Raw genomic sequence first — 22,203 nt, 5'->3', positions numbered from 1 at the left:
TGAAGGTATTAAGTATTCATTTTTTGTCTAGATCTAACTCTGCTTTGTAAGGAATGCTTGCCATCCCCATTCAAGATCTATCATTATTCTTGAGTCAGTTTAATAAACACCACAGAACCTGCCACCAAATCCTCTAACATATTACATTTTAATCTAGTGCTTACTCATAGTTAAAATTTTCAGTGTTTACTCTTGTTCATTTTAAATTGAGATAGTTCTGAAGTCCAGCATTCAGCCTAGGGCTTGAAAGCATGAAATGGATTTTACCTTTTGTGAGGCTGTCAAAAAGCCATTATGTGTTCAGGACTCAGTTATCACTGGGTTCTACTCCTAACACTTCAAAATGCTACTGCCTTGTTTAAACTTGTGAAAGTTTAAAACGAAACTCAAACACGGCAAATGCAGAGTTAGTATCGTGACTCACAAGAACCAAATAACTAGCAATGGAAAGGTGGTCTTGACTAAGATTATCCTAGATCTGACCTTCAGCATCCTCAGCAATGGTTATGCTGAGGGTCTTCAAATTCATACTTAACTATATCATGTGCAACTGATCTTATTTTGAGACAATTGTTTTCAGAAATTGGCATGACCCAAACCTGACATTCTTGTAATAAAAAAATGTGGACACACAGAGTGACAATGTGGGGACATCAGGTGGGAAGGAGCAGGAGTTGTCCCTGGGGAATGTGGCCTTGTACTCAGGCTGACTTTAGACAGTTGGTCTCCAAGAGAAAGAAAGAATAATATTCTGTTCTTTTCAGAGACCCAGTTTGTGGTAAAAAAAAAAAAAAAAAAAAAAAAAACCTCATGGCAACACTAGGAAAAAAAGCAGTGACTAAGACAAGAGAGGGATAGAGGAGAGATGACAAGAGGAAAAGAGAGGGAGGGAGAGGAAGGAAGACAAGGGAGCAAGCTGGCAGGTTACTGCCAAAGAACTGTGTTCCTCTGCGTGACTCTCCCCCACACCTGACCAGACGGTGGCTTTAAAATTATGGAAGAACATGCAGAGATGCCTCAGCTGGGCTCTTCCTGTGCTCCCCATGATGCCGTCTAGTTTTACCCAAGAACTACTATTTGCATAGGTTAAAACGGGGCTTACTATAAGAAATATTTACACTGTGGACCAGAAATAATATCAGTATCTTGCCTTATCATTGGCAACAAAATGCACAGTTTTAGTAATTCAGTTTTTACTAAGTTTTCTTTTTCCCATGTAAACCAACATATACAAATTATTTGTTTCTGAGATTTTTTAAAAATGTTTTCTTTTTGTACATAAGGAAAATAAATCACCATGGAGTCAGAGTTTCACTTGAAACCAAAGGGCCACAGCAGAATTAGTGTGCTAATCAGAATGTTCTCTGAAAATTTTGTTCTCTGGAGAAGGTTTAAAATTTAACTTTTTGCAGGAAATCATAGAAGAGAAAATTATTCAGCCCTTTCCACTTATAGCCAGTTGAAAATCAGACCAAGTAAAAAGCATATGTTGTGAGACTATTTCTATTCATAGCCAGAGATTTTTGAAATGCAAATGCTTCAAAAATATGCCCATGTTTTTAGTGGTATTATTCAAAAGACATGTTGTCACACACATACACTCAAAATAGTATAAATTAAGATTGCAGTCCAAAAGGTTCTCTTAAGCAAAACTAAAAGAATCTGCAATATACAAATAAAATAAGTATTAATATTCTTACCCACTGTGTAATCATGTATGATAGTTTTGATTAGGTGTGCAGCAGCCACAGTTCTAGAGTGGCACACACCTCTCTCTGTGCTTACAGGCACACGTGCACATCCACTCAATGTTGACAGATTCAAAGGACTAGTATAAAACGTAGAGGCTGTCATTACTGTGCCACCGGAAATCAATGATGAGTGTGCGAGTTCTTTATCAAGAGAAAGATCTCTTTCAATCCCCAATTATGTTTCCTTTTATGTATAGTTTTAGAAAAGTGTCTAATATATCAATGGTCATCAGACTTTCATTTTTAAAGATTTGCTTTTTGAAAAATATGTGTGTGAGACACACACACACACACACACAGAGGGGGGGGGGAAGAGAGAGGGAGAGAGAGAGAGAGAGAGAGAGAGAGAGAGAGAGAGAGCAATTATGTTTATCATGTGCATTTAAGTGCCCAGACAGGCCAACACCCAGGGGACTGGAGTCACAAGTGGATATGAGTCAGCGGCATGGGTGTTGAAACGGAACACCCTCCTCTCCAGGTGACACTCTCTCCAGCCCCTTAGCTTCCAATTTAATAAACAATAAAGTTCTATAAGTACATATTCTAAAAATATGAACTTTCTCAAAGATTTCGTCTAACTTTGGGAATCTGACAGTAAACCTACAAATATCTGTGAAAACTGTCTCGATTCTAGAAATAGTTGGCAACTTTAGGAATATTTTATAAATGACTCAAAATTAAGTGGACAACTATCCTTCATTAAAGTTACACACTCCATACATAAACATATATATCTGCTGCAACTACCACATAAATATACATATAAAATGGCATATAAATACAACCAGTGCAGTGATTTGAGAAAATTACCTGGTATCCATTTAGGTCAGTATAATATCTATTTTGATTATTGATTTTAGATGACATTCTCATTACAATCTCACGGTTATGCACATTCCTGATGTCCACAAGATTAGAAATTTCCATGGACTGTCCTTCTATTCCTAAATTAAAAACATACACATTAAGAACTGTTGTCTCCACACTCATTCCACACTGTGAAATCTCGTCTCATATATTTCCTTGTTGTCTGGTTCTTAACCATCTCTCATATATAAAATGGTGTAACAATTTAACGTTTTCTTCTTGAAATCGGACAGGAGATAGTATTTATTTAAGACTATATGACATTCAATAAAAGGCTGAGCGAAGGCAGGATAACATGATTCTGAGGGAAGGAAGACAGGAGTGAGGACAGACAGACCTTCAGGCTGGGCTTTTACTGGAACCTTCCCCTCTTTGAACCCCTAGAATCAGGAACTACTGAGTTTATACTCTGCTCATTCAACATAGGGTGTTACCCCTCTTCAATGTCTTATAAGAAGACAAGATCCCATGAGATAATTTATAGCTAGGGGTTTTATTAACATACTGGTATTTATGGATTGTAATTGGAAGGGAGCCTTAAAATTAAATCAATTTTATTTGGGTTTCCTTGTCCCTTTGGGTCTCCTGATGACATGATCCATTCTGCCTTTTACAACATAAAGGAGAAGGAAGCCTGCCAATGTGTCAAACTTAAATTTTTATAATTCTTTGCCGAATACTAAAAAATAATTTTTTAAATCAATTTGGCCCTCTACCCTAAGTGCATTGTTGGGTCCTCAGGGAAGCCTCTGGTCAATTTCAGAGATAAAGAGAGGTGTTGTGTAGAAATTCAACACATTTAGTAGAGATGGAGTCTGTGGAGGAGAAGTATCGCAGCAGCTTCTTCATAGAGGCAGGGAAAGTAGACAGAAAAGGAGACCTGGCCCTCTGCCAAAGCTGAGCCTTGTGATGTTCCAATTACTCTGGAGATGTGTGTGTGTATGTGTGTAATATTTGTGTATATATGTGTGTGTGTTTGTGTATGTTTGTGTGTGTAAGATTTGTGTGTGTGTGTATATATGTGTGTTTGTATGTATGAGTATATGTATATATGTATACGTATGTGTGAGTACAGTGACTCCCACCAGCTAGCAGACTCTTTAACAAGATCAAATACATTAAGGAAAAGAGGAAGAAGAAGGAAGAGAAAGGAAGACTTTCCCATGGGAGCCACAAAGAACCTACTTACTCCCATAGAGTGACAACCAGTCACAGAGGAGTCTTGGGGTTTTTGGAAAAGGATGTACATACTGTTAGCTCGGGCACTGCAAGTGTCTGCAAGTATACTGGATATTATGAACCATGTTTTATTTAGGGTTTCTATTGCTGTGATAAAGCATTGTGACCAAAGTTACCTGGGGAAGAAGGGGTTATATCAACTTAAATGACCTTATACAGGTCACTGTGAAGAATTTGGAGCAAAACCTGGAGGGAGGAACTTCCTTGCTTGCTCCTCCTGGCTTGCTCAGCCTGTTTTCTCAACACCTTCCAGGACAAAAGCCCAGGACAGCACTGCTCACAGCAATCAAGAGAACACACCATAGGCTTACCCACAGGATGATGGGGTGGGGGAAAGAATTTTCTCAACCGCGGGTCCCTCCTCCCAAGTGACTCTAGCTTGTGTGAAGTTGACATGAAAATAGGCAACACGTAGAATAAATAATAATACGGTACTGAAGATAAGAAATGGGCTGAAACCTCCATGAACAGAATCTGCAAAAATGCACAGAAGTTTGCTCTGATGCATGGCTCTTAAATTCAAGTCCCTAACTTGATGCCAACCTCAGTGTCTCCTGTTTTCAACTCACGGGGTTCAACTGCCAGGAGTGGGGAGGAAGTGGGGGTACTTTTTTAATAGCCATAAATCAGAACTATAAACCAGCTAGTCTAAAAGAAATAATACCTCCCCTACTATTCACAAGTTGTGTGTGTGTGTGTGTGTGTGTGTGTGTGTGTGTGTGCGCGCGAACACACACACACAATAAGGTCTTCTTTGAGCTATGATATACATCACTCTGGATGCAAACATTACTTTTATTATGTTTACAGAAACTGGAATGTTTCTGAGCTAAAATGAAATGCTTGTGAAAATTTAATGAACCTAAGATACACAAATACACAACATGAGGCTTGTGGTGTAGCTCAGTAGTAGAGTATGTACTTAGCATAAGTGTGGCCTCAAGTTCAATCCCCAGCACCAAAACCCTCAAAATTAGATCCCTAACAAAAACGAAAGTGCTTGTGTAGCTCAAAGGAGCACAGATGGTGACAGAAAGCTAATTCTCGCTTACTGGCAGTGCCTGCAGCATTTCTGCTGGTGTTTTATCTTTCCTTCTCTCTAGATTAGATATTCTCTCGAGGGTCAAAAGAATACATGAAGTCTTAACAAGGGAGAATATCATTAATTTCAATTCATGTCTCTCCAGAAAACATTGACAAAGAACATGCTTTAAGGGAAAAATTAATAATTTCATGTTACCTCTGGCAATGATAAATTATTCCATTGAGAAAGTCATCTTTCTCATGCCCAGGACTGTGCTCAGCTCTTGTTGTGACAAAAATACTTCAAGCCTCTTAAAAAAGAGCCCTATGTTCATTCACAAATCTGCAAGGCATTCATTTAAATTCTGAAGCAGGATAGTCTTCTAAACTACGTTCAGACTTAAAATGCCTATTATGAAACAAACAAACCCGTGAGTGCACTAAACGCCAGTCAGATGGCAGAGTCCTCACGGAGACTAGCTAAGCCTAAGCATGGCTAGGATGGAAGGCGGGCAGCTCAGTCTGCTGTCCCCAAATCCCAAGCTCCTCCAGAGAGGCCCGAGGGTTGAGTGGAGAGCACCCTAGAGGCCCGTTAGGACCACTGGTCTGTGCTCCCTACAGTGACAGGGCTTTCGAGGTTCTTGTGGGTTTTCTGTAATCTCGAGATAGAAGAGCTTCAGTTGTTCAAGGTTAACCCTGTCAATAAGGAGGAGCAAAGCCACAGCTGGAAAGGGAGTGGAGGATGCTTGTCCTTACCAACTGAAAGCAAGATTAGAGGTGACTAAGAAGGGTGTACAAACCAACTAGCAAGTCTCTCTCTGAGCTGCTGTCCAGGTCTAAGGTACACTCGAGCCTCTCCTGGAGGGAGGCAGTGTGCCTTCTCAGTTTCCTGGCTTCTCACAGATAAGCTATCTTACGCACCAACCTTACCTTCCGTTTCTAATCTCTGAGCACACTAAGGGCTGAGTCACTGCTCAACAGAAATAACCAAGACAGAAAAACACATCCTTCATAAACCAGAAATAATCAGGCATGGGAGGAAACCAAATTGGCATGTGATGAAGTGAAAGTATCTGGAAAGACAAAGGAATAGCGATTTTCATCATGGGCAAGCACACACGTGAACGTGGGCTCCTTGCAGCGTGTAGGCATGCCAGACGGCCTAACCTGATGGCACACACAAAGGACATGCCAGGAGCGAGCTCACACTGACATGGAGGCCATATTCTTCCCTGGCCACTTACTGAAGCCTGACCCTAAGCCTGGGAGGAAGTCACTTGCTCACAAAACCGAGGCTGGTGGCATCTTTACAAGTTCTATTTTTAAAAGGCCACTTTCTTTAGAAGTCAAGAAAATAATATGTATTTTAAGACTTGGCTATTCTAACTGTATAGGTTCGGTGAGATGTATAGTCTTTGGATCTGGTTAATTCTGGTGGTTTTCATTGCAAGCTTTTTATAAGAAGGTTTATTTTAAAATGACTGTAGACATAGGCGTTGTTCCACAGCAGTTGCTACTGACTGCACTACATGCCGTCTTAGCCAAGAGGCCCAGAAGTGACCCTTTGTGACCTCAGAGTGAGAGGAGCACAGCGGAGTACTGAAGCACACACTTGCCCATCCTCTGACCACCGCCTCTGAGAGAAAAACTCGGGAGAATATGCCAGATGTCCGTAAAGAGAGAAATGACTAGAAAATTGCCGTGCTATAAGGCACAGTGCTGCAAAGGACAGGAACTATCCCGGCAGACAGGCTTCCTGAAGAGAGCACACTCTTGTGTAGTGTTTCAAACCTTAGGCTCAAAACAGACATGAGCACCATGACACGCTTGTCCAGAGGCGTGGAGGTGCCTATGTACACACAAAAACATACCTACATTTCTCCTCCTGAAGAATGCATGGGGCAGAGAGACTCCAAAGGGCTTAACATTACACATACAACACATTAAACTGTGGCATTATTTGTGTTTATGAAAATACGTTAAAGCACTTGGAAAGAAAGACTAATTTCCTACATGTCACATTTTAATTTAGAACAGCAGCTTCAGATGTACAGACAAACAGTTCTGGCATCCTCAGGGCCTGTCCCCACAGAGCAGTCAGGAGAAGGGGGACAAGGCAGGGGTAGCCTCGGCTAAGATACATACTCGTGGAGAGAGCAAAGCTGGGGGTCCTCCTTACTATGCTGAGTGTGGGAGGTAAGGCACAGAGAACGTGCAGAGGTGGGGGGACTCTGCATGACAGCCGGGGTGGAGGATCAGTCCTGGCCAGCAAAACTGTTTCCACTTCCGCCCCTCCTCACTTGCACTGCGCCTGCCCACTCCCTATGTCTTATCTTTGCCACATCTACTTGCAGCTGTCTTTGCCTAACTTGTGCTGAACAAACTGGTGTTGGCCTCTCCACGTCATCTCACTGAACAGTTCTGAAATCCACAGCATATTTTTTTTCCCAAGGGAGAGACGCTGCTAAATCAGAGAGCACCTTTGCCACATCCAATCAGAGGAAATTTACTGAGAGGAAATGGTTAAGATGAAAAGCAAGAGAGCCCTGAACACTTTCCAGCAAAAATCCAGTATCTTGTAAGTGGCCCTCAACCTGTAATTAGGTCAAGAAAGGATGAGGGCATCTGGCCTGTACCCAGCTGGGAAAAAAAATGGTCACATGTCTTTTCCTATGTGGACCATAGCTTCAAATCTTTTGTTTGTTTGTTTGTGTGCGTATCTGTGTATTTAACCTGGAGTATGTGTAGAAACCAGGAAACCAAAATTGGTTTAGTAAGGGAGATGTCATGGCTCTTGGTTGCCCGACATAGATTACTGAAGACGCTACACATGTTCATTGCAGGATACTGAGAAACTGATCTTGAACTGGCCAGGAAACTCCCTGCTGCCTCACTTTCACAGCTCTGGAAGGTGCTAGCAGATGGCTGCGGGGAACAGACACCAATCATCTTAGTCAGTGCTGACCTCCCATGTTACCATACTGACCAGCAGGCAAGATGTGCCCCCTGGTGCATCTGTGGCCAGACTATTTACGGTGGTGTTCTAATTACTTTTGTGTCACTGTGATAAAATACTCCAGGACATATACTATACCTGCAGGTACAGTCCACCACTGAGGAACGTGCACAAACCCACAGACAAGGACGACCTTTCTGAGGGATGGTGCCACCCGCAGTGGGCTTCTACATCCCTAATTCAGACATGCTCACATACCAATCTTATGTAGATAATCGTACAACTGAGACTTTTCCTCTAATTACCTAGGTGCACATGTTGACTCTTATGGAAAACCAGAACCCTGACCACTCTTTTGATTAGATTTGGGATTGTTCCACAGAAGGAAATGAACGCCTGATGCTATAAACATAGTCAAAGATCATAGTAAAGGAGACTCTGGGCCCTAGATCTAGGTTGTTGTTTTGCTGTAGTTATATTAAACTGACTTCTAAAGATGTGTGTTAATCTCCATAGGCCTGCGCTGCCCTCAGCCTAGATCAGAGGAGCTTTTCATTGCAGTGGGTCATGGTCAATGCAGAGACTTAGAACCAACAAAGTCCTGACTGATCATCCACAGATGGGACATCTACATCACACTACCTCCCCAAGGCTCAGGAAACACTGGGGCCTTCTACCAGGACTGTCTTCACTACCACCCCTCCCTCCTCAGCTCGTCAGCACTGGGAGGGACTGAGCAGTGACACAGGAGAAGCAGGGCTACAGCAGCTACTGGGAAGATAAGGGCTGTGGACTTTCAATATTTCCCCGTGAAAATTATTCTCAACTTAATTTACCCAAGGTATGTATGCAAAAACTTGCTATGACAGAGACATGTGTGCATATGTAGGACTGCTCTAGTCACAATAGTGAAGTAATCAAAACAGGTTAGATGCTCACCAATGAATGAATGGAGAAAGGAAATGTGATAGATTAACAATGGCATTTTGTTCATTTGTTAAAATTAAGAAAGAGGAATAAAGAAACTGGAATTTACAGAAAAACAGGTGGACCTGTAAGTCACTGTGGTAAATAAAAGAAATCCCTTATTCTCTCTTACATGGCTTCTAGATGAATGACAGGTCAAGATTCTAGAAGGGACTATGAAATAAAGAAAGAAAAGCTTACGGGGAGCAGAGCAGAGAGAAACGTTACCAGAGCACATGTTAATGAGGAGCAGAGAGAGGGACAAGCAAGTGGAGAGATTAGAGGATAGGATGTTGGGTCAAGATGATCTGCAGTTGTTTCTCACACACAAACCCTGACCCAGAAACATCCCAGTAACTGCAGGCATGAGACAGACTAGGAGGAATGTTCCAGGCCACCAGGGCACCGGAAGTGCAGAAGAGAGTACTTAGTAAGGGGGTAAAGTTCATGTGTTGGTTACGATGAGATCTATAAACTTATAAAGTTTAAAGGAGGACCACCCCTAACCACCCCACCCCCAAAAGGCCTTTTTCCAAAAGAAAACAATGATTTCGTGAATCAGCAGGTTTGGGAAGGATCATGACACATCAAACAGTTCTAGTCTTCAAATCATCATCAACAGGAGACAGTCAACAAGACTGGGCACTGGCCTGGGAAGACAACACAGTAGCTCATCCCCTGGTCTCCTTGGTAACAATGGAAGAGCAGAGAAGTGTACCCACTGGGTACTGGGGAGCACTCTCAACCCGATTCCGTTTAGCTCTCAGACATGCTCCTGTCCCAGGTGCCCTTCAAAGAAGCAGGAAGTTCATAAATCACTCTATGTTCATCTCTCCAAAACTATCTGCCACAGAGCCACACAACAATTTAGCCACAGAGCCACGTAGCAATCCTGCTATAGAGCCACATAACAATCCTGCTATAGAGCCACACTTTTCTTCCTTTTCTACCACTTTTTATAGTACTTCTCCCAACTTACAAATTAGGAGGCACAAAGGGAGAAAGGAGGGATGGAGAAAGGTTGGAGGGAGGAGAGATGGAGGGAGGAGGGATAGAGGGAGGAGGGACAGAGAGAGGAGAGGCAGAGGGAGGAGAGATGGAGGGAAGAGGGATGGAGGGAGGAGGGATGGAGAGAGAAGAGATGGAGGGAGGAGAGATGGAGGGAGGAAGGGCGGAGGGAGGGGAGATGGAGGGAGGAGGGATGGAGGGAGGAGGGAGAGTAGGTAGTGTGGAATGGAAGCACACTTCCCACCCATTCCCACTCACATGGGTGCTGAGCAAATATAGTTTGAGATATTGGTGTCTGACTCGATTTGTAAATGACTATCAAATACCTCTGTCAAACATATTTTCCAACTGTTTGCCTTTAACAAAATTGGAGGAATACTCAATCAGGTTGACAGCCATATGATTGTTAAAATAATTAACCAAAAAATGTTTGATAGTCATTTTGTGACATACAGTGCCTGGCTCAGAAAGAGTTCAGTATTAAATGATAGTCCTGTAACCATTTTCCCATTATCAGCTTCCAACTTGTATAAGTAGTGCACCTTTGCATTTGGTGCTTATGAAAACCAAAAGGTATAGTTTACAGAGAGAAACATCCCCACTAAAGTTTATAAAACAAATTCTCAAAATAGTAATGTTTTATTTACATTGTTTTAATAACTCAATCCAGAAAGACGAAGCACTTAGAGCCTTAGGATGAGTTTTTAAACTTTAAACATCTGTGCACACATATATGCTCAACAGATAGAATTACAGTCTCGGAGAAGTCACAAAAAGTCAACCAACAAACAAGACTCTCAGACACAAAAATGCACTGTTTCTTCCTGCAACAGGACAGCAGGAAGAAAATGAAGATGCGGAGGTGAGGACTGCCAGAGAACAGTTTGTACGACCTACTTAAAAATTCATGACTGCAATGAATTACCACCCGTGGATGTCTATTTTTAAATGTCACTGTTAACTAAAATGACGTACTTTGCAGTTATTTAAATATACAAATAAAAATATGATACACAGGTGGCACAGAGCCCTTCACCTGGGGACCAAGGTTTGACCTAGCTAACCCCCTTTTTCCTTCCTAAGACCTAGAATCCTATAACTCACCCTACACCAAATCTTCCACTTCTCTTAACTCCAATGAACATTCTTTGGTCATTTTAATATTTTAAGTACAAATTATATAATTTGTCTGGCTCACTCTGTCTCTTAAATGAATATGACACTTAACAAATCACCCGGCTTCCTGTATTATAACTTTCGTATCCCCGCTAACGCTGTGGACGGGGAGTCTGCAACTGTTACCATTGCATATTCCCACTAAAGCCACCGATGTGGAGTCTACAACTGTCACTGTTGAGAATTAAGAGCTAGGAATTGCTTATATGCACTTCTTATGTGCTTCTGATCCCTGGACCAAGTGTCGGAGATTAGCAAAGCACACACTTACCAGGGCTGCCATTTGCCCATTAAGGAGCAATGTCAGATGCAGCAGCTACAACCAAGACAGCCTGAGTCTGAACTGGGGTAACTAGAATGCTCTTATGGAGTCTTAAATAACTTCTCTTGTATGCCTGTAGGGAATAATCAGGTTCCGTGCATAGTGACTTATTTTGATTTTTAAAAGTTCCAATAAAAAGGAAAAAGTCCTTAGCAGGCAATTGCACATTATATTCCAAAAATGTTTTAATTACCTAGGTCTGCTTAGCTGTAACTTAATGGTTCCTACTCTTATCCAAATATAGAATATGGCTCTGGGGAAAACAGGAGATTGATTGTAAGCTATTTCAACATTCTCTTGAATCTTTTTAAAGAAATTAGAACCACCTCGGCAACACTCTGAGATCTTGGTTACAAGGGGAGCACCCCAGGGCTGACGGGCCCTGATGCAGGCATCCTTAGCAGACAACTTTAGAATAAGCAGTGAAGCAGAGGAGATCTCAGATGCTTCTGTTTTATGACGATTCTCTGATGGTCCCTCATAGTTAGCTCTGTGCTCTTTCTACAGATTAAGAAACAGAGTTACCGAGAACCTAAGGGATAAATCCAAAGGGTTATGAAGCTTTCTGAGAGGTCACAGAAAGGATGTACAGTAAGACTGGGCTCCCTCATCCTCAGTGGCAATACATCCTGAGCCTCTAAAAGTCAACATCAGAATGAACCCACTGCGTTTTCTAGAGCATACTCAGAACTGTGCAGAGAGAACCACTTGGTGGTTATAGCCCTCTAGGGACACTCAGTCTTCTGGGCCAGAGGAGTCTGTCCTCTGTGCTTTGGACACAGAGAGGGCACTCATTAGGTGCTTGCCTCAGGCCACTTGCTACTTTTAGCAAGATCCATTCCATATATGTAGAACTGTTATAATATGTTGTTGCAAAGAGTATAAAAACATTGCACTTCAGATATTTCCTAAGGCTGAAACATGGCTCCCACATTCTCACTCACAACCACCTGTGCAGAGAAAACAGCCTGAAGGGAGCAGGAATCTGGACGGAGGGCATTCAACAGATTTAGGACATAAAGTTTTTGCCAGTGGAAACATACATGATGTGCTGGTAACCCATAGCAACGTGGTTTTTCAGAGTGTGGTTGATGTCAGAGAACCCGGGCATTAAAGACTAATAAATACAACTGTCAAGAAGTAAAGCTCTGCTTGGCCGTGCCGCTGGCTCATCGGCCATGGGGTTCCTTTTGTACATGTTCAGTCTCAAACACCACACATGCTCAGATTGTATACTATTTCCTGCAGAAGGAGAGCACGGGGGAGCTTCAAACATCAACCTAATGAAAAGAAAAATCAATTCCTATTCCTCCCATCCATGTTTTCATCACCAGAGAACATTTTCCTACAAACGAATCTTCTAGAAGATGATCCAAAATAGCTCCAAGGGGTATCAGATTAAGTCATGTGGGTTATAAATGGAGCTATTAGTCACCCCCCCCAAAAACCCCAAGAATTTCCCCAGACATTGCTGAAGCTGCTCTGATCCTTTGATATTTCTCCCAGAGCCCTTTTGAATGTGGTGTGTGAGAGATAATATAAAGACAAACATATTTGTTTTTCTTAAAATTTAGTTCTTTAGTTGGTTTGTGTGTGTGTGTGTGTGTGGGGTCTGTCTGTCTGTCTGTCTGCCAAAGGCATTCAGTGTCTGAGGAGGTGAGAAGAGAGTTCCTCCAGCAGGAGTTAGGGATGCTCCTGAGCCACTCACCATGTGAGTGCTGAGCATGGAACTCGGGTCCTCTGGCAGAACAACACTGCTCTTAATTGGTGAGCTATTCTTCAGCCCTCAAACACGGTGTTTGTGAATAGCTAAATGACTTTAAGAAATAGTGAGCATTTCAACGGAACCAGTGGTTTTCCAAATCTGTGACGAATGTAAACAGACCAGAACTAATACAGCAGGAGGCTGCACCAAGGCTCCTCTACTCGATAAGGACCAGTGGGCCTGTGGAGTCTGGAAAGTGTCTGATTCATGTTCTTGACAGAAGGTATATCATGCAAAAAGCAGGTGGGACACACACCGAGGACTGCGGGGAAGCTTGGTCAGCTCTGCATAGTTGGGAAACTGAACACTAAGTACAGACTATCAATTGACAGACAGTCTATAAGATTAACCCTCTTTCTGTTTGTCAATGTTGCTAAACAATAATAAAATATGTTGTAAAACTAACAGATAACAACTTAATATAATGTCATGTACATGAGAAAACAATATTAATAATCCCATTACTCCCCCTCTCATTAATTTGGTTCTTGTATGAAATTCCATAAACCCATTATCTTGTACGGTAACTTAAAGTCTTAATTTGGGGGTTCAGAGAATGGACTGCTCTTGCAAGGACACACGCATTGTTCGCAGCCTGAAACACCAGGTCCCAGGGACTCAGTGACCTCTTCCGGCCTCTGCAAGCACCAGTGCCCATGTGTACATGTATACACACAAAACATAAGATAATATTAAAAATAAAATAGTGATAAAAATTTAAATTAAAAAGAAATTTGATACCAATAGCAAACAGGCTTCATTCACTAATACTCACCCAGTAGAAACTGGGCACGCTGGAGAGGACAGGGAATTAGCCTAGATGAACAGTTCGGAAGGTTAAATGATGTGAATTTTGTTACTCTAACATATCAGCTAAGAGTCAGTCCATAGAAACATATGCACTGCATGTAGGTCTCTTTCTACATACGCGTCTGACCTGTTGACTGAGCATTTATTTAGTCATCCAAATACCTGTAATATGTAGCATATTAAAGAACTCTTGGGTGTTTCTAAACACATAGAAACGTTATCATATTTTAAAACCCCAAATATCCATTTCAAGACCCCACATTCCTACCTCAAGTTTTAAGTGACTTCATAAGACCCTCAGTGAACCAAAACACACACGAAGAGTCCTTGAAGACAACAGAAGAACAACTCAGACAGTTGTGGGTCACAGAGCCCAAGGGGAAAGAAAGGCTGTCTATCCTGCCTGTGGCTAATTCCTTCTGAGAGGCAAACCTCAGAGGTGGGAGGTGATATGTTTTAGAAAACAGCCTTTTGGATGATTCAGGAGTCTCATCTCCCAGCCAACCACTTCCATGTTAGAATAAAAAACAAACAAACAAAACCCTGCAAGTGCTCAGGGCTAGAAAGAAGGCAAGGTTTATCTGTCACTTCAGGTCTCTATGCTGACCTGAGGGTTAATGCTGAGAACCAGAACACAGCCCAGCCGAATGAGCACGCTCAGTAAGGTCACACTACCTCACCTGTCATTTTCAGCACATTTCTAAGCACTCCTTCTTTTGAGCTACAAAAATCTAACATTGGCACAAGAATATGTCATCCCAAGTTTATTCTACCCACTGAGAAATTCAGAGGCAATATAGAGTCTGCACTAAAAAACACCAAACCAAAAAAAAAAAAACAAAACAAAACAAAAAACAAAAAAAAAAAAAAAAAAAAAAAACAAACAAACCCCAAAACCTATGTCAATACTGATTGCGCCCTATTCAGAAAACTAACTAAAAGCTTGTTTTAAGAGTTCCTCCATTCCCTAGAGGCCAGACTTGCAGAGATTCCAAGAACTGGAAAGAAATTATTCTCCTAGGTTTGGAAATACTTACATGGCAAGTGAGTGAATAAATTATGAGGGCTGAGAAAAGGTGAGCCCAGGTCAACAACCAGACCCCTGTGGCTGCTGGCTTGCAAGGCTGTTGAGTTCCATAATGAGAGAAACCTGCCCACAGGCAGCACTGCCAAGAGCTGTGCATCTGAACCAGAACAAGGAGGAGACGGAGCGCACAATCCAGGAAGGAAACACCAGGAAATAAAAAGGGCAAAGGAAGGCAGGCAACAGAGGACACTCAGGCCAGCAAATGGGAATGGACTCCGACAGGGGCCAGCAGCTGCCAACTGAACCTCACAGGCCCAGCTCCTGCTGCCAAGCTGCCGGTCGGGCTGGACAGGGCTGCCGTCAGGAGTAGGAGAGAGGAAAGCTATGGGAAAGATGACAGCCACTTAGTTGTGACAGCACAGTTTCCTGGCAGAAGGAAGCAGGCACGTCAGAATGGATTACTTTCTAAATCAGCTCCTGGTCTATGGCAGCAGGCAAAGCCACTGCCACCAGCAGCAGCAGGAAGTATCTACATTACTCAGGGCAGCCTGAAGCAGGACTTCACAGGCCCTGGGGAAGGAGATCCAATGATTGTAGAACTCAATGGAAATAAATGTGTTTAAGTGAGGCTGGACTTTTCAGAGGCAATGTTCCAGTAATGCTTTTGAAATGCCTTGTCTCCTAATCCAAGTGAGGAAGAATGGGACGTAGGTCTTCGGGGCTGCACTCAAGGGGAAGTCATTTTGTGGAAGGAAAGGAGCATACAAGGGGACTAGAGGGGATGAGTATGACTAAAGTACATTATGTGAGTGTGGAACTGTCATAGTAAAACCTGTACTTTATACAGTTGACATAACATGATAACACACGCTAATAACCTGTATTTTCTCAGGGAGGCAATGTTGAGGAGCAGACCTAGGATGTGACTCTGTCTGGGTCACCTTTCCACTACTCAGTCCAGCCCTAGGCTCTTCTTGCTTTGAGACAAGGCCTCACTAATTTACCCAGGCCTTCGTTTAAAGTTGCAAGTCCCCTGACTCAGCCTCTCAAGTAACTTGGGATACACTTGTAAGTATGTAAGTATATAAGTGTATATGTTATAAGTAAAACAAAAGCCACATGTGTACTTTTATGTGTGACATTATTTTTCACCTATTAAATGAAGTAGTTGGCAACAGTTGGAAATCTGAGAGCTCCCAGGGGGGAATTACTACGAATGATCAAAGTGACCCCAACCCTCCCTCATGGCTCTGTCTCACTGGAGGTTTTGGGAAACTCAAAAAGGGGCTATTTTATAATTACAGGCTTTCCTGTGGTGAAGGGCCATTCTGTAACACAGATGTCACAGTTGGGCACAAAGGTCATGCCTAGAGTTAGTTCTTCCATCTCTCGTGGACTTGGATGTGTGGACTGTAAAGTGTACTGTGCATCTCCCCCGAGCTCTGAGGAGAAAGCAACTGAGCATGACTAGTTACAGAGAAGAAGGAAAAGCTAGTGAAATAGGAAGGGACACAACTAAACAAAGGCAAGATTAAGTTTAGACTGAAATCAAGACGATGAACATTGATGAACTGACAACCGAAAGACAACCATGCGCGTCAGCGGTGAGCTGCCGTCCGGTCAGGGGTGGCGTTCCTTATTCCTTACCATAGAGAGGCTGCAGTGCTCTCCTTCCTGATTCGTTTCAGCGTAGAAACAGCAGGGCAACTACACGCGCTGACTCCATAAAGCCTCTTCTAAGACTGTTGAAGCTACGTCACTGGCCGAGTGACTTCACTAACCTATTTTACAAAACCACACCTAAATACTGAACTGTTTTCAGGTCTCCAACATAAGGTTATGACTGATAATCTCATGACTACGTCAGCTGCTCAGGAGGAAGAAGGAGATGCAGAAAAATAAATGTCAACCTAGCAGATGAAAGGCTTCACCATTCCCATCATCTGAAGGCAAATACGACATCAGAAGTCAGAATACAGGTACAGAGTCAGTTTCAAAGATTACATTGTCTCTAAACAACTCACAGTTCAGTAAGAAAGACAGAAAAAAGTAGGACACCCCCTCCCTCAGCATGCCTTCTTACCCTGTATGTTGTACAGCCGGACCTTGTGAGTAACGTGTTCAAGAAAGCAGGTCACATCTGAGTAGATCCTTCCACGTGTCACTCTGACAAAGGGCGGTCTCGGGAAAACATATGGCTGAAGAAGAAAAGACATTTTTAGAAAAAACACTTTGGTTTCTAAACTTTCCCAAGAAGAGTTTAGGAACATAGTGTGAAATGACAAATTCATACAGTTCAATATCCATAGCTTGATGTGAAAATCTTTTAACTTATCAGAATATGCAGGATATCAATAATGAACACATGGTAAGATTTCTCTTTCTTATATAAAATTATAAAGACTTTATTTGCAAATGCTTACAATCTGATTGGTCTTAGATAATCTACAAATATTCTCCTCACTTACAAACATTCCTAATCTACACTCTTCTACTTCCCATACAGTTATTTATTGGAAATAAAATCATTCTAAGTAGTGCCATCTCCCAAGCCAGCACTTGTAACCCGGTCCCCCTGATGTCAAGAAGATAGATATATGCTGGGGCTAAGCAAATCAGATGCAAGACTCAGTTTACTCACAGTGAGGCTCACTGAGTGCAGGGCTACTCTGCCCCCTGGCATAAAAGAGCTGGCTAAACAAAGGGCAAACTTAGGAACTTGGAAATTACTGGTTTAGATTTTGTTATTTAGCATCAAGAAAATTAGGGAATGAAGTGCAGAGTTTATGTGACGTGAGACTAAACATAAAGCATCTAAGTAAGTGTTATTTATTTCAGCTCAATGGGAGCACAAAGCAAGGCTTTCGATAGAGTAATAAGAGACTCTCAGAATCGTGTGGCTCTATTGCAAGCATACTTCTTTGCCCATAGAAAACCATAGGAAAGCTAATAAAACACGTGCCATTCACAAGGTACTTCTGCAGGATTATCTCACATCTACGAGATGGGTAGAGGGCGAGGGAACCAGAAAGGAGGTTCTGGGCACTAACTCTCTTCTGACATCATCAGCTATCTCCTTCCCTGATGCTACAATACTGTTACTTCATCCTTTATCATATTTTCTTATTCTTTTCATCTAGTATTATAGGTATTTAATTTAATAATTATTTTCCACACATAATATCCCATAGTCATAGTTGGAGGCTGAGGCAGGTGGACCATGAGTTTAAAGCCAGACTGAGCTGCAAACATACTGAAACCAAGTCTTGAGGGGAGGGGGGTAGAGAAGGGGAGAGAGAAAGAAAGCTTGTGAGTAAGTTTCCCTGCCCATTTTGGAATAGGTCCTATAAGCTGTTACCTGCATCTTTTCACTGGCTTGAACGTAAGCAAACCAACCACCTCAGGGTGGCCATATAATCCCTAAAAATCTAATAATTTTACTGTGCTTCTTCTGTAAAGTGCAGAAGAAAAATAACTTGCTCAGAAGAAAGATTAGTCACTGAGCAGCAAAGCATCCAGGAGAGTAAATCATATTGGGGTCAGGGAAACAGGAAGGCATAAAAGCAACGGTGTGTTAGGGAAGAAGTTATAAGCTACGCTTTTCCGGGCTAATTCTCCGAGCTTGGGCCAGAGCTCTGAGACATGGGTGGGAATGAACTTTTCTTCAGGCTGTCCAGAGGTAAGAGAATCAGTAGACAGACAATCCTTTGAGCCTGGCTTCATACACTGACCCAAAACACCTCTGCTTGGCTTCCCAGGAAACACTCAGACTGCATGAAGAGAAGCCACAAAGAAAGCCTGTCACAAGTCACTCCAGTGAGGACGTGTGACAAACTGCCGCAGAAGGAGACTCTGAAATACAGAATTACACCCCAAAGCACGTGCCATAAGATTGAGCTTAAAGTGAAAATCAAAATATGTAGAGGTAGTAAGACAAAAACTCAAAACGGGGGATGCTCAAATGTGGAGCCGCTCCAAGAAGAGAAGACCGCGTCCGACGTGGGCACTGATGTCCATGGCGCAGACTACTGCCAATTTAACTGCTTCCTCATGTTCCCTACATTTACAGTGTGCAGTATGAAAAACTGCTTATTAAATCCCTGAAGAACAGAGAGAGGTGATTCAGTGACTCTTTCTCCAAGGAGCCGAGCATTTTGTGTCTCTGCATACACAGTGCAGTGGGAGCTAAGACTGGAACATTAGCTTTTCTTCATGGAGAACGTGCCCCCTTTGTGTGTTACTAAGTGAATCCCAGCTCTGTCACATGTAACTTTCCAGTACATACTGCCAACCTTCAATAAGGATAAATACAATTCCACAACCGAGAGCTGATCTGTGTCCAAGTATAAACTAGAGAGACATTCTCATCTCTGTCGCCAGCACCGTTAGAGTGGACATGCACAGCCCCGTCTCTGCCGCCGTCTCACCTGGCCCTGCCCGTCAGGCAGGAAGAGGTAGGCACCGCTCTTGTCCCTTTTGCTAGTGGTTCCATACCACAAAAACTGCACCTTCAGTTCATGCTGCTTGCCGTCTTCTCTCCTTCTCACTTTCTGAGGATTAAAAACAAGATAAATAAACAGCGGCTTATTACCAAAGTGCCACTAGATGAAGTCAAGAATGAAAGCCAAGCTATGTAGAGGCAGTAACACAACTGAAAACGGGATTGTGGATAAACTCAAAGGAATAAAAAAAATAAGATCTACCAGGATAGGTTAAAAATGCAGCCAGGAGTGACGCTCAGTTGCTGCTCTTGCAGCAGAGGACCTGGGTTTGCTCCCAGTGCCCACTTGGCAGATCACTACCACTGACAACCCCAGTTCTTGGTACTCAGGTGCCAGGCATCCATGTTCATACACGCATGAAAAGAAAACATGCAGTCACATGTTTAAATGCTCATGTAACTTGAAAGGCTACCGTCTAAGTTTAAGGGTAGCCTGGGCTTAATAATGAATTCAAGGCAAGCCTGGGCTACATAGTCCCATCCTGTTTCAGAAAAGAACAAGAGTGGCAGAGTGAGACTAGGAATGCTGAGGTAAGCCCCTCACGTGACAAATATTTGGTTAGCATCAAAATTTCATAGTTGGCCTCAGATTTTAAAACCTTAAAGTCAGAACAAAAGACTGCACTATCTATACCTCAGCAAGAAATAAAGAAATTAGACCCGTGTTTCTCAAATTTTCTGTAAAGGGAGACTTATGTTAATTGCCAATATGCACAGGCATGTTTATAAAACATAGTAAAAGTGAACTAAAATCAGAATTAAAATTTTTTAAATTCACTTTGCATTATACCCAAGAGGAATTTTATTCTGTTAAATTGCTTGACAGTTTCAATAAAACACTTCCAATGCTGCTGGCCATGCTTCCAGCAGCAGGAAGTCGTCAACTGCGGATCACCCCATCTCTCGGAGTTCTGCTGCAGCCCTGCCTAAGAGGGTTCTCCCTCTGGATTGTCATGGACACAAAGTAAACACAGTGAGATCTCTGGTTGTCACAACTTTTCAGAACGTACCTCCATCAGTCCAGATCGGTCAAACCAAAGTGTAAGGAAGGAATTCTCTATCATGATGGCATCTCCGGCACCGACCACGTTCTTTGTGTGGAATATTCCATTTTCTGCTCGTCCGTCATTATTGTATAGGAAATATTCTGCCAAGTGTGAACTTGAAGTTTGTGACTCTAAGATCTTATACACTTTTAGTCCCAATGGTGGTATCTGAGCTAGAAAAGCAACCTTTCAAGACAAGAGGAGGGATTGTAGAGAAAAAGTTACATACTGAAGGCAAAACATTTCTATTTGTGGTAAAAATATTAATCAGATTCTCAGAAAGAGGACATACTGTTACTGTATAAATGCTTCAGTAACTTAGTGAGGTTGTTCACACCTCAGTCCAGCCAGAAGTCTAGTCACCCCAGGTTGGAGGGTGTCAGGGGCCTTCATGTTTGTACTCTTCAAGTGTCCTGCAGTGTTCTCCACAGATGTTTGGAGGGATAAACTCTCCAGGCAGGGAAGGACTTAATGTAAGTCATGCTTTCTTCCTATCAGAAATCTGTCTGTAAAATTCTACTTCAGTTAAAAGGTTAAGCATAGCTGTACAGGTGGGACAACGCTGAGTCGCCTTGGAGTCAGCAGACACGGAGCGAGGGAGGCATGACGAAGGCACAGCGTGAGCTGCCGGTCTTCCGAGAGCTGCGTCACTTTCCAGACAGGCTGCTGCCTATACAATCTGACCTGAACGTGGACTCTACTTCCAATTCTTATTTGTAGGATGATTATCTTAGTTGTACCAGCAGTAGGTTTTCAAAAGCAGAAATAAGTCCCTCTTAAGTTGCTAGTTTATCACTGTGTTTCTATAACTCTTTAGATCACCTCAGGACTCTGAATACTTAACATTACTAGTGAAATGGGATTCATTTAAAAGTACTTATCTAAGACACACACATATACACAGACTCAAATACAGATAAACACACAAAGACACATAATAAACACACACACACACACACACACACACACACACACACACGGGAGCAGGGGGGGATTATTGGTTGAGGTCAGTGTTCCATAATTAAACCTCCAGAAAAAAGATATTTTAATGATCTTCGTTAGTCTGTCTCGCAAGCTGTACAATGTCAGCCAAACAACGTTACTGTTAAGAACAGCGCCATCTATTTCAGTTCTATGTGCATAATTATTATTGAGCTAGACATGAAAATTTCAAAATTTATTAGCTTCTTATTTTAGAATTCAGCTAAAATAGGCATACTTAAAAAGATACACACCACTAGGAAAATGCCACCTTCTAAAAACATTAATATTTGTTCTGTGTCACTCAGCCACTATTAGACATGACAGTTCAGTGCCGTGCTGCGGGTGGCTTTGCAGGTACAGGCCATGAGTCCTTTCTCCCCTCCACCCTCCCTACAGTGGACCCAGGTGTCCACGGCCACCACGTACCTCATAGGCTGCTTGTGAAACTGTCCTCACATCCTTCCAGACGGCGCTGACTTGAGCCTCCACAGGGTTTCCTGAGTCGGTCAGCACTTTCACTGTGGCGGAGTTAACGTGGACGGACACCACCGAGTGTCGTTCTTGTTCAAAGGGATTGTAGACCACGAGGTACCTGCAAAGCCAGCTGTGTCAACACTGCAACCTCAAAACGCCACTGTTACTAACGCGCTTCCGAAGGCTTCAGTTCCCAGCTGAGCATGGCGGCTCATGCCTCCACTCACGTGGGGGCAGAGGCAGAGGCATGTCTGAGGTGGAGGCCAGCTTGGTCTACAGAAAGAGTTC

General features: G+C 42.6%; 1 protein-coding gene across 1 annotated transcript in view; it reads right to left on the bottom strand.

The window, feature by feature from the left end:
- MAN2A1 (mannosidase alpha class 2A member 1) overlaps window positions 1-22,203 on the bottom strand; it is a 159,576-nt gene that overhangs the window by 21,900 nt on the left and 115,473 nt on the right. Inside the window, exons 13-17 of the mRNA XM_080932675.1 lie at window positions 21,868-22,033; window positions 20,422-20,643; window positions 19,338-19,460; window positions 16,994-17,108; window positions 2,562-2,695 (exon numbers count right to left, since the gene is read on the bottom strand). Coding sequence (XP_080788801.1) covers window positions 2,562-2,695; window positions 16,994-17,108; window positions 19,338-19,460; window positions 20,422-20,643; window positions 21,868-22,033 — 760 coding nt within the window. The remainder of the gene's footprint in view (window positions 1-2,561; window positions 2,696-16,993; window positions 17,109-19,337; window positions 19,461-20,421; window positions 20,644-21,867; window positions 22,034-22,203) is intronic.

This window comes from Micromys minutus (genome assembly GCF_963924665.1).
Source record: "Micromys minutus genome assembly, chromosome: 19".
NCBI classification, from domain to species: domain Eukaryota; kingdom Metazoa; phylum Chordata; class Mammalia; order Rodentia; family Muridae; genus Micromys; species Micromys minutus.
This window is presented reverse-complemented; position numbering and strand designations above follow the sequence as displayed.